Here is a 13,020-nt window from a genome sequence, read left to right as displayed (position 1 = left end):
GAAAAAAACAAGGCAGTGTTCATTATCAGGCAGTACTTAAACAAACATGAAAATCTTGCCATATGTGGTTTGTTTTAATTTAGCACTGAAGTTTATCTTAGGTATGCAGAGTAAATGAGCCAGAGGTTGTCACCACAATAATATGTTTGGGTTTCCTGCCTTCATGTAGCGCTGGCAAGAAAGGTAGCCTGCATACTTGTGCTCTCCATAAAGCAGGCAAAAAAAAATGGGTCAGTTAGTAACAGGACTCTCCAGTAGTTCAGAAGTAAAGCTGCATTCCCTGCAGTTATATATAGCAAGATTGTGGACTTATTTGTTGAGGGTGCTTAATACCTTCATTTCCTGTTGGCTTCAACAGGTCCTACTATCTGACAGCTCTCAGGATTTTTCAGTGGCCAGGTAACTGATGCTGCTTGTTCCCTGGGTCTTGGAAAGCTGGCATATGGTTGGAATGTTTATAGAATGAACCCATACTCCTCTTCCCCACAAATTCCTGAAAGGCACCTTTGCTCCTGCTGTGGCCCCACAAAAACACATTGTGTTGGAAGGCACTAATTTGAAAGGGCACTGAAAGGGTGTGGCATGCATTTAAGATCAGAGCCTAAATAAAGCTCTTCATGCCCTCTCTGATCAATAAAAGGAGCTGTCAGTTCTAAGTGACAGTGTGATAGACTCCCATGGTTTTTGTACTTGCCCTAGCAAGATACTTAGTAAACATCCTCAGTAAGATCACTTAGAATGAAAACTCTTCCCCAAAATTGCTGGCAATGAAACTTCTTCTGTCCTTTCCTATAGATCTCTTTGAAAGGTACAAGGGCGCAGCACTTTAGGTTTGCTTTTACATGCAGGTAAGAAAGTAGACAGTGATAGAGATGGTGACTAAAGAACTCGTTGGCAAGGCATAATCTGGAGAATGCTTTTCTCCTTAATGTCAGACTTTATATTCACAATTCTGATTTCAGTGTGAGCTTTAAGAATGTGATTTAAAGACTGTCCTGTTCCCTCACATCTTTGTAAAAACCATCCTGTACATCTTTGTTAGCTGAAGAGCTTAGGTTAATGAGCAGAATATTGAACTTTGAGATGTTAAGAAATGTAGTTTCAAACTGTATTCTTGGACAAGGTATTTCTCTGTTCTTCAGACAGTCACTTCTGTGTGTCCTTCTGTACTGTTCAGTGATCTCTTTCTTTTCATTCACCAGCTCCTTAAAAGCTTTTCTCCTAAGAACTAATTCAAAGTAGTTTGCCGGAAGAACATATACACAGATTTGGGTCTAGATTTAGAGCCAGCAGAAATTTTGTTGTGATCTTCAGTTCTCTGTAGCAATTAAAAAAACTGATGGCCCACGGTCAATTTAAAAGGTTTTGATTTCTAATGCATTACTCATAACCTGTGGATTTCAGTGAGCCAGTCATGATAAGACAGATAGAAAGACTGTAGTTATTAATGGTATGCGATAGGTAGATTCTAAAGGGTGAATCTGAGATCTGTAGGTCCTGCTCTAATAACAGTGGTTATTTCCAGGCAAGAAGAAATACCTTTATGCATAGCTGTAAATTAATAAGGATTGTCAAAACAAAACAGTGCTCTTTTCAGCAATTTCCAGAGGATAGTTTGTTAGTATCTCTAACCTCATTTACTGTAATTGCAACAGCAGGGGAGGATGACACGATTTTAAATTGGCCCGTTAGCCCAAATCTTATGGTGAGGCCTCAGGTCAGGAAACCGTTTTTTCCAGCTCATTCCAGTGGGGCAGCGACTTACTCATTTGCTATTTCAGAATCTCCCACTTCTTCTTTTCAGTCATTGGTAAGGGCACATTATAGTGATAAAAATGTGCAATTCTATCTTGTGCATTAAAAAAGATGTGGGTTTTGGTCAAAGTGCAAATTTTATCTTATCATGTGTTTGTGAAATATGGAAAAAAGGCAAATACATTATATTTAGCATTATGGTTACAGTTTCAAAAATTGTATATATGGCTTTTTTCCATATATGTATGCAAAATATGGGTTAGAATTATTTCAGAATAATCTGAAACATGTCATATAGTTCTGCCCACTCACAACCAAATGATACAGGCACAAATATTTTCTGACCATGATGCAACCAAAACTGTATTGGGACAGCTGCCAGCTGTCAGGTCAAAATGTTAACTTCAGGGAAGCGTAACTGAGTCCAATAATTTACTAATTTCCTGGCCAGTCATTATGTTAACATGTTTCTAATAACTGTTGTACTTGTGGACAAACTCTTAGAGTTCTAGAATAAATCTTTATAACCTAGAATCAATGTCCTTTAAATTCTCTTTTTCTTGACACAGTTATTTTACAAATCTCTTTATTACCTTGTAAAAATGAAAGCTTTTCAGTTCTTGCAGGATAACATTTTTGAAGGCCCACAATGACAAGGAGAGGTATCAGCAGTCTTTTTGATGGCATTTCTGGTCTACTGATATCCCTGAACTCCCTGTGCTTGTGGGCATTACTGTGCTTTGCTGAATTAATTTAATGAAGAGTATCAGTGGCAATAATTTTACTAATAGCATGTGCATGTGCTTATTTACACACAGGTGAGAATTACCAGATCAGAAAGCTAAAGCTAGTGTGTATTGAATTGTAGGATTTTAATGTAGGAATCATTAACATACTCTGCTTTAGTGGAGGCTGCAGGAAAAACAAATTGGAAACCCATGGAAATATCTATAGAAAACTCGGATCTTCCTTCCAGCACTGGAGATATTTACAGGGTGGTGTCCTGCTTCCTAGCTCACCCCCCACCATACTCCATAGTTGTTCTGACATCTTTGTTTTCCTAGTCTAGAAAGTGGAAAGCTTTTGGACAGGATATCGTACCAAAAACTTTATGTAGGATGTTGCAAGAAGTTGGCTTTTCCTCTGCTACATGGAATGGAAGCTTAAGGGAGAGGCAGATGTATTTTTATCACAGTTTTATTACATTTTCTCTGTAAAGTTTTTGTTCTGATACAGAATACTTACTACTTTGTTCAGTGGTTATCATCACTGTTGTTGGTATTGGAACAGATCGGGCGTATTAGAATGACTTACCCAATTACAGGGAACTGCAGTTCAGGGAAATTTTGAAAGCAGGGTACATGATTACAGTCTCAGCATGTTAACACTTGAGTGCTGAGCTGTTGAAGAGAAGATGAGGCCTCTTCTCTGACTTTTGCAAGAACTTTTTCTGTTTGACCCGTTGTGGAGCAACAGGTGACTTCAGTTATAAGACGACTCATTCCTTTACTAGTCTGTATTCAAGCATATGAAAACTATTGTAAGACCTGCCAACAATAAGTTAAAGTCAAGATTCTCTTTTTATCTGAGAGTGAGTTCTTATTTCAAAACGAACTTTGAAATAAAGTTGGAGTATGTCCCAAACCACATGAAAGTGAATGTGAAGAGTTCATTGTCTTCGAAGTATCTTCACAGAGCTACAACCTTAGTTCAGGATCATGAAATTGTTAAGAAAATGAGAAAATTTACATCACCTGAGTAGCTAAAAATGTAGAGAAATGGCTCTCCACAGCCCATCTTTCCAGGTCGATGATGCTAGTAGTGAAAAGAGAACGCCTTTCACTTCAGAAAATAAACTCCTCCATTAGTTTTGTGTTCCCTCATTGTGAATAGCCTCATGTGTGGAAATGAATCAGATACTGTTACTAAATGCTTTCTAGCATTTCATGTACAACACTGAAATGTAGCAGGAAGCCATCAGAATAATCAGTGGTTTGGTTCACCTGCCAGTAAGTACTAAAAAAATTTCCTGCTGCTTTGTAATAACATCTTAATCTGTTCCATCTACCTCTTTTTTATCATTGTTAGTAAATCTAATTTCAGTTACTGAGAAAACAAATAAAAGCAGGATTTTTTTCACTTCTGATGAAGCACTGTTATTCTTGATATTGAAGACATGATACTAAAGAAAAGTTTAAGGACTTTCTCATGAGCATGATGCTTCCCTACAGCATGCACTGAACAGCTTGGAACTTGTCATAAGGGTTTCATTCATGTCTTCTGATAGGCAAGAGTGCTTCAGAAAAATGCACTATAGAAGTTGAAGAGACATTCATGGGTTTTCTGGCATCATTTGTTAAAGTGTAGGATACATTTGTTGATGAAATTGTTGAAAGTGGCATGTTTCCAATGGCTTTCAGAAATATAAGCTTTGGGGTAAAAGCTTAATGCAAGTAAATATTGCACGTATATATAGATGTATGTGTGTTCTTTTGCTGTTAGGGTGCTATGTGGTTGATAAAATTATTCAAAACTTCTTAGACCTTTGAGATAGTTGGAGCAGAGTGGAGCACTTTTTTTTCGGTAAAAGTTGATTGCCCAGTGATAGAAAATGAAGTGAAAACAAGTTATTAGTCCAAAGATGCTATACTGTATTATTATTATTCACTGTATTTTGGGGGCAGAGAGGGAGCTATAGGAAAGCATCACTAACCAGAATCTCCTGCAAATGTCATGGACAAAGCAGGATCAGTTGCTAGAAAATCTAATATACCTTTTGAAATTTCCTGTAATTGTTCAGGTTTTCCTGAGCATTCTTTGCAAAAACCCTGACATACTAATTTGTTTGAGGAAATTGCATTCTGTCCTGTTCTACTGTAGAGTGTGTGTTGTGTTATGTCAGTAACAGCACAGTTAGAAAATTTGAAACTCGATTCAGATAGTACTAGTTTTACACTGTAATTTCATATAACAGCTTCACACCTCCATTTAATTCAGAGAATAAGCAATCCCTTTTATTAAAACTAAATTTAAAGGTTTCTGAAGATAATTTGGACAAGAAACTATTTTCTATGCTTTGCCTAGGCTGACTAGAAAGTGATTTTAAAGAAAATTTGCATTACTATACTTAAACAATGTATATGCAGCCAGTTACCACTTCAAAGACAAGTTGTGCGGCTTTGTTATCACTAATGATCATTTGAGGGGGAGATGTTTGTAGATAGGACAAAGTTGCTCAAGCACTGTTGATGAAGATCGCTCTTGTGTAGCAATAGTCATCATCACTACAGGCAACAGTTTATTCTTTACCAGGTAAGACACTCTGTGTAATCAGTTCATCAAGAGATTTGCAAAGTTTATTTGGCTTTTGCTTTTAGCAGTGCTTGTAGCGTTTGCATTAAATCTTACTTCAACCGAGGCATGTGCCATTTTCTGCTGATTTATGATGCTGTTTCTTTCACAAAACTGTGAGAGTTTCCCTTCCCATGAAGCATTTATGATTATAAAAAATCTAGCCTGTAGTCTTTAATGTCTTTCTTCTTTTAGTTCATTTCACCTAGACTTATGGATACAATGAGTATATAAACTTGATGTCTGTTTGCTTTTAGTAGTTCACCCTAGCAGTTCCCAACTCGAGTTGAACCACTTTATATAATGGTTATCTAATGCTTTTTTCTTGCTTGCTTTTCTTTAGTAATGGAGAGATGATGTTGTTAGTCACCATGTGTTGCTTTAGATATTGTGAAGCTCATGGAATACTTGAAGCAAACACTGAGAAATAACTAGCATATAATCAACTGTAAGTTTGGAGTGGGAGGGTCCCTCCCAACATACCCTGAAACCAGTTTTTTCACACAAGGGATAGAAATAATTGCTTGGTATAGTTAATGGAATAAAGGTCTGACTAAGCAGCATGGTCTGTAGAGTCAGATATGTAACGATGAATCACTTAGCTCCTTTGTTTGAATCCTAATTATTCTTAGGGCATTTTGATGTGTACTTGAGTTCTCAATAAATTAAATCGAGTTTATGATATAATGTGGACCTCTACACTTACACAGCATTCCCATCTTACATCAATGAACTGTGGTAATGGTGGTAATCATTAAGAGATGCTCTCTGTCTTCTGTGACCGCATGTCAATGCCTGTGACTCTTGAGAGTACCAGCTAAACTATCTCAGTGTTTTTGCTGCCTATGTATGAGGCTCCAAGTATAAGATAACAGGACTAGGCAGTGTCTGTGCTGTCCAGTGGGTTTCCTCCCAGAGCCAGTGTACAGGTCTGCAGGGTCTCCCTGCGTTAGAGGGAATTTGTTGTGATTTGGAAGGAGACTCTGACAGTGTTCTTGCCAGTGCTGGAGATGCCAGTGCAGTGGTGAGTAACTGTGTGATGAGGGAAATAGGTAAAGCACGAAAGTTGACAAGTCTCCTCGCTGAGCAGTGAGTTTGCTAGATGTAGTATGATTCAGTGCTTGAGCAGAGCACTGCTCCCTCTCCAGTTGGTGGGGTTGTTTGCAGAAGCTGAATATGCTTTTGAGTAGTTTATCCTGACAGCTTTGAGGATGTATCTGGACCATTTTTTAGGCTTAAAGAGAAAAAAATAAAAATATGTAGTTATGTTTTGAACAAAGCTGCTCTGAGAGTGTTCACTGTTGTAAAAATAAATCGATGAAAATATTGTACTTTCTGCCTCTGATATTCTATATGCATCTTTTGGTGACTACTGTTTTCAGCTGCATTGTGGCTAGAGATCTGTTTGGGTAGGGGTTTCTAATGTTTTTTTAACTTTTTTAATGTTTTTTTTAATCTGTTATATAAAACGAAGGGATGTCCTCCTAGGCCATTATCATCAAACCCAGCAGTTCATGGGATACAATATACTGCAGAGTGGTAGAGACTTTGCAAGACCCATGTAACAAACCCTGAATTTCTTGTTCTTGTCTTGCTTAGCTCTGCAAATATCACAGTACACTCAAGCTGTCCAGAATCTCTGCCAGTTTCCCAATCAAAGGCTCTCAAAACATCATTGTTTTTGTTCTTATTTCCTTCCTGTTGCATCATGATGTTTGCATGGAGACAAAACAGGTGAAAAAACAGTGTTTGTTTGCTTGGTCATCTTTCATCTTCTTACTCAGGCTTATTCTGGTGTAATGCTTTGATTTCCCCTGTGGAAGTGAAGCTACCTTGCATCCTCTTGACTTCTGAGTGACTTTCTGCCAATATACCCATAAATAGGCACACACGTTTGTCTTGGAAATTGTAGAGTATGTCTTACAAATCTGGGAACTTTTGTGGTTTTGGCATCAGGATTGAAAATCCCATGATTCAGGATTTTTTTGAGGCCTCAGATAGTAACTTTGAGGTCATATCACCTTATATTAAAATCAAATTCTTGTTCTTAATTTACCTTTTAATTTGTAAGGATTTAGATTTAGTATTGTCAGGTTTTATTTCATGATTTCTTTTTGTTGATGCAAGCTAAACTGTGATTCTGATCACTCAAAAAACCAACTGCTGTGAGATTGTTTCCAAACCTTTGGATTTTTATGTAATATCTTTTATTTTTATGTAATGTGGATTCTTAGATAAACTTTAGTGGGGAGATTATTTCAGTGAAAAAAACAGGTTTCAGGTATACCCCTTGGCAGACTTGTTTTTCTTTTCAGTGACATGCTGATCGCAGAGGTTTTATCTTGTAGTAGGAAGTGAAACTAAGATTTTTCTGACTTGTGTTGGAGTCTTGCTCTGAAGTCATTGGCAGCCTTTCCATTCATTTCAGTAGGTGTAGCACTAGGCTTTCAGTTTGTGTGTTGCATCTTAAATTAAATGCTGAGTTGGCTAGAAAGCAGATGCTTACCTGTCTGATACATAAAGTAGCAAAAATTCATAAAATACAGATTAAAAAATACAAAATACTAGCCTGGCTAGCTCAGTCAGTAGAGCATGAGACTTTTAGTCTCAGGATTGTGGGTTTGAGCCCCATGTTGGGCACCAAAAAAGGATTGTCATGGCTTAAACCCAGCTGGCAGCCAAACACCACACAGCTGCTCAGTCACCCTCCCCCGCTCAGGGGATGGGGGAGAGAGTTGGAGGGGTAAAGGTAAGGAGACTCATAGGTTGAGATAAAATCAGTTTGGTAATTGAAATAAAATAAGAATAATAATCATAGAATGGTTTGGGTTGGAAGGGATCTTAAAGATCATCTTAATTCCAACCCCCCTGCCACGGGCAGGGACACCTTCCACTAGCCCAGGTTGCCCAAAGCCCACCAACCGATGCCCAGCCCATTCACGGCTAGCGATCCCAGAGGAGATCCCGAAACTGCAATCCCAGAAGTGAGAGAGCGAGCTTCCCGGCCAGCCCTCATCTATGTACTGAGCATGACGTGGTATGGTACGGGATATGCCACTGGCCAATTCGGGTCCGTTGCTCTGGCTGTGCTCCTTCCCAGCTTCTTGTGCACCTGCACACTGGCAAGACATGGGAAGTTGCAAAGTCCTTGATTTCTTAGCAACAACTAAAAATGTTGTGTATTATCAACATTCTTCTCATACCAAATCCCCTACTGAATCCAAAACACAGCACTATTTTAGCCACTAAGAAGAAAAATTAGCTCTATCCTAGCTGAAACTATCCTAGCCAAAACCAGTACTTTTGTATCCCTGTTCTCACAGTGTCTGCAAACTTCCGTTAGCGGTAGCTTGGTTTTAAGTAAAATTGGCTGTTGAAGCCTGCACAGTGAAAGCAGTTGTGCAAGTTACGGTCAGTGGCCTCCTGGGCAGCCAGTGCCCAGCGATCACATACACATACTGGAAGCAAGAGGTTTTTTTAACATGTATACAGGCAGTTCTAACAGTGTCCAAGTGAGAAATGAGAATACTCAAGATACAGTACAGTACTGCTGTCTTCTCCGAGTCTCCTTCCAGGGTAGCTGGGGAGTAGCGTGGACAAAACTGAGCAAAGAACTTCAGAAGGTTTAAAACTTCTTAGGTGCTTTGTACTTTCCCATTTTACAAACCTAGTTTCACGACCAAACAGGAGATCGCTGAGGCTGCTGAGGTGGCCCCTTTCAAACTCCGTGCATCAGCCTTTCGGAAAGGAGCAAGTTGTTGCAGGCCTGACTTAATCCTGGATCTAGTGAGTTCAAGGAATTGAACTGCCAGTATTAATGACTTTTTCTGTTTATGCAGATCCTGTGCTCCAGGTGCCAATACATGTGGAAGAGTAAGTCACTTTATCTCATTTACTGCTTGTTCAGCTTTCACTGAATCTTGAAATTTGGCTTAATTTGAACCAAAACTATCTGTGTTCTAGAAAAGTTACATGCCTTGCATAAGTCAATATAGATAGGTGGTTTAGAGACCAGATACAGAAAGGATATAATTAGCTACATAAAATTCTCTTATTTGTAGCACTAAGAAGAAGCATCCTGTCTGCAGACTTCTCTCAAGCCCTTGCTCAGGTTGAGAGCTAAGTGTGCTAACTGTGCCACAATCTTAACTGGGCAGCTTTGAAAATGACAGAAACAGCTAGGGAGTGATCTCTGGGGTTTGTACTTGCTCTCTTTGAACAAAAGACTAAAAATAGTGAAGCATGGGAAACTTCAACCACCACCACTACCAGAATCTTCGAATGAAACCCTCAAGCTGTTAACTTCAGAGTAGTTCCTCCAGCATTGCAATGTCACATTTAACTAGAAAATTTCAGGCTTTAACTTTATGTCTCTGAAGTCAGTGGTAACATCCTTTCTTTTTTGTGGTTTGTTTTTGATGTTGGGGTTTGGGGTTGGTTTTTTTTGTAGTTGGGGCGGGGGGGGGGGGTTGCCTTTACCTCTCAAATTTACTTAGTTCTGGCAACTCTTTTATTTTTCTTTGCCTTCCTTATCCTCTTTGGTTTTGTTTGTTTTTAATTCTGTGACATTTTAAAAGCATATAGATCTTGTTTAAAAGCTTTCATCCAAGTGATTGTGTGCCACATTTGCGTCTTTGAATTTTCAAATGTATTAGTAATCTTAGTTATATCAGTTCTGAAACTATTTTATATGCGTTCATTTTCAAAGTTAACAAATTAAGCTTAAAAAAATGAATAATGCAAAGTAAAAAATTTAATGTAAGGTGAACTTTTCTGTAAAGCCAGTACTGACCATAGTTGCTTTCCTATTCTCTGAGAAACACAGTACATTTTTTATCATTTATAATTGCTGCTTAAATCCTAGGCCAGCGTTTCTTCCAGACCCAAATGATGGCAGTTTGTATACACTTGGTGGCAAGAATAGCGAAGGCTTGACCGTAAGTATATTTTTAGATTCTCTCCTCTGATAATTTTTAGAAAAGTGCCCTAATCAGACTCACACGAAGGATAAGTCCCTAAGGGAGCTTTCTGCTTTCTTGATAGTACTGTAAAGTTTTGCAGGTTTTTGTACTGTTTAATGGAAGTGTACCAATTTCTTGGAGAAGCTCGATCAGACTAGCCAAAAACCAGGATATGTTTTGTCCACTTGTACTATTTTTCTGTAACTTGATAAATGGTGATGATGACAAATAAAATTTATGTGTTGTTATCCAAATACGGAATAATCTATATGATTTGATGGGAAAGGTGTACACAGAATAATACAAACCAGATACATCACTATCACCCAAATACTTAATTTTCTAAAACCATCTGCCAAAAGGCAGGACTAATACATGTTCTGTGCTGACACCTTTAGAAGATGTCTTTATAAGATTTAGTAAGCAGACACAAATGCTGAACCTTTTCAAAATAGTCACTAATCCATGTAACCCACAGATACTAGCTAACGTTTGACTTTTCTTTTTAAGCTTTGTGGTGATACTCAGATAAAATGTTCGGCTTCCCACAAGTTTCTTTTCTCTGGCAGCTGCTATGATTTCCCTTAAGAACTTTAATATTGTTAAATATTTTAGCATTTAGTCACCACTCCCCCCACTCCCCAGTACAGCCAAATCATAACTTGCAAAATGGTTCTTGGTTCTTTTCCTGGGTGAATCCAGGAAGCAGCAATCTGTTTGAATCTATTCCTTTATTCTGTTAATCTCTCTTCTGAATTAAAGTAATTTAATTTCTGTTTAGAATCACTATTATAAAAGTTTTAAAGAAGAGTGGAGTAACTTTAGCATATTTAAGTAAACATAGCAAAGACCAGATCTTTGTTGTTGGTGCAGCTTGTGCGTTACTCTTGTGACCTCATCCTGGTAAAAGTCTCTTAAAACTTAGCAAGGATCGTCACCCGTTCTGTAAGTGCAATACAGGCTTGGCAGTATCTCAAGAACTCTTCAGTTGGAGACTCGTGCTTCACCCTCTCAACAATTTCATTTGTATGAAGTTGCCTGGCCTTTATAAATGTACAGTCCTGTGGAGAACCATTTTGTACTCGTTATAGGTGAGGCAATTAAACCACGGTATGTTGAAGCCCAAACAGTTTATAAGTCATGATGGTAGACCTTAAAGCCACAGACTCTTGGCCTCCAAACCTCGCAGCTGCAAGTGGTTCTTCCATTCTATTTGCATTTCTCCTGTTGTAAACTCACTGAGACAGACTTCTCTCTGTTCTGGGTTTGCAGAGCAAGGTCTTGACCTGAAGTTTTGAGTTCTCAGGCACTGCATTAATACAAATAAACAACAAGAAACCTGTCATTTGAGATTTCTGAAGTTTTCTGACCACCCTTTTCTGTGAACAAATGTGAAGACTATCACACCAATGTGAATAAGCTTTTATTGTTGTCTTTTTTTCCCTAGAAACTTCCATTTACTATCCCAGAGCTGGTGCAGGCATCTCCCTGTCGCAGTTCAGATGGGATTCTGTACATGGGTGAGCTCAAATTTTATCTCTTTTAGATTGTAAGGTATTCAGCAACTAGAAAATGTAGAGACTCCCAGACAGACTGCATGGAAATATGCTTTATTTTGGGTATTACTTATGGTTTTTCATGAACCTTTCTGATGACAGAAAATCTGAATAATATAGAATTCAATTACTGTTTGAAGATTAAAAACCAACTACTTTTCCTGAAGGAGAAAATAGCTTTACTACTAGTGAATAGCCTGTATGGGCTTTTTTGGTTTCTTGAAATGCTATCTCTCAACAAAATGTGACTTCTACTTAAAATCTTCTTAGACTTATAAATGTCATTGACTGCCTGACAGTTATAATTTAATTAGAAATCCCGTTGCAACATGGTTAGACATCTTCCATTATCTGAGATACAGTCAGTTCATTTATACTACAAATAATAACAAATTTGTGGCTCACTGTCCTGACTCTTCTAACTGCAGATGGATTTAGGAGGAGAAAGGGAGAAGGAAGGGCAGTTATTACTTACCACAACAGTAAAATGTGTGAAGGATCAGGATGAACTTAGTATTGTTTTTTTAATCTCCTGAATGGACAATACCTACTTCTGGTTCTCCACTTTGTGTCTCTCCAGTAAAGGAGTGAAAAATGTTTATTTGAAGCTTCTAAACAGAACACATATGTTAGTGTCAAAGAAATATTTAAGGTCACGGGACACAGTATTGAGTGGGATGTTAGGATTGCAATCCTTAACCAATTTGAAATGTGTAGACCCTCATAATTCTTTTCCACCTTCTGTCCTTCAACATCAGCACTTCAGTCTCCTCTTCTGCTAGCTCACAGGATTTTCTACACTCAGAACTCTGTTAGATTCTATCAGTGTGAAAAAATAATTCAGCCAATAGTACTTACTGTTCTAAATATTGTATTTAGTTTTTCTTGTCGATATTTAGGATTGGAAACTAAGCCTGACTATGAGAAATTGTTTTATTAAAAATGCTTTATTCATGCTAAGTTCTTGAGTGTACTAAAGAAAAAAGATTGATGGAAGTGCAGTTTTTCCAACTGAATGGTAATGTGGCTTAAATTACGATTTCAGGTAAAAAGCAGGATATTTGGTATGTGATTGACCTCATGACTGGGGAGAAGCAACAGACCTTGACTTCCTCATTTGCAGAAAGTCTTTGCCCATCAACATCCCTCCTGTATCTTGGGAGAACAGGTCATATGCTTTATTTTCTGCAGCTTTTAGAAGAAAAGTTGTTGTTGTTAAAGTTTAGGCTCATAACAAATGACCTTGTGATCAGTACAGGTTTTCAAGTTTATTTCTTAGAAAAACTTTTGTAAATTATGATTTTAGACTGTACACAGAAAAATTATTAACTCTTTATAGCAGCAGAAGGATACTGGTGTTTTTAAACTTTGGCAGTAGGCATAGTCCATTATTCTTC

At 37.9% G+C, this 13,020-nt stretch overlaps 1 protein-coding gene and 1 non-coding gene across 5 annotated transcripts in view; both read left to right on the top strand.

Moving 5' to 3' along the window:
* ERN1 (endoplasmic reticulum to nucleus signaling 1) overlaps positions 1-13,020 on the top strand; it is a 38,858-nt gene that overhangs the window by 13,003 nt on the left and 12,835 nt on the right. For 3 of the 4 annotated variants that reach the window (XM_074847668.1, XM_074847667.1, XM_074847669.1), the window contains exons 3-6: positions 8,946-8,979; positions 9,971-10,043; positions 11,515-11,587; positions 12,669-12,791. In XM_074847668.1, coding sequence (XP_074703769.1) covers positions 8,946-8,979; positions 9,971-10,043; positions 11,515-11,587; positions 12,669-12,791 — 303 coding nt within the window. Of the gene's footprint in view, positions 1-8,945; positions 8,980-9,970; positions 10,044-11,514; positions 11,588-12,668; positions 12,792-13,020 lie in introns of those variants that run through there. The other variant, XM_074847670.1, reaches the window with a different exon arrangement.
* TRNAK-UUU (transfer RNA lysine (anticodon UUU)) lies at positions 7,674-7,746 on the top strand. Its single transcript has one exon. It is a non-coding gene; the product is annotated as a tRNA-Lys (tRNA).

This window comes from Strix aluco, chromosome 21, assembly GCF_031877795.1.
Source record: "Strix aluco isolate bStrAlu1 chromosome 21, bStrAlu1.hap1, whole genome shotgun sequence".
Lineage (NCBI taxonomy): Eukaryota > Metazoa > Chordata > Aves > Strigiformes > Strigidae > Strix > Strix aluco.
This window is presented reverse-complemented; position numbering and strand designations above follow the sequence as displayed.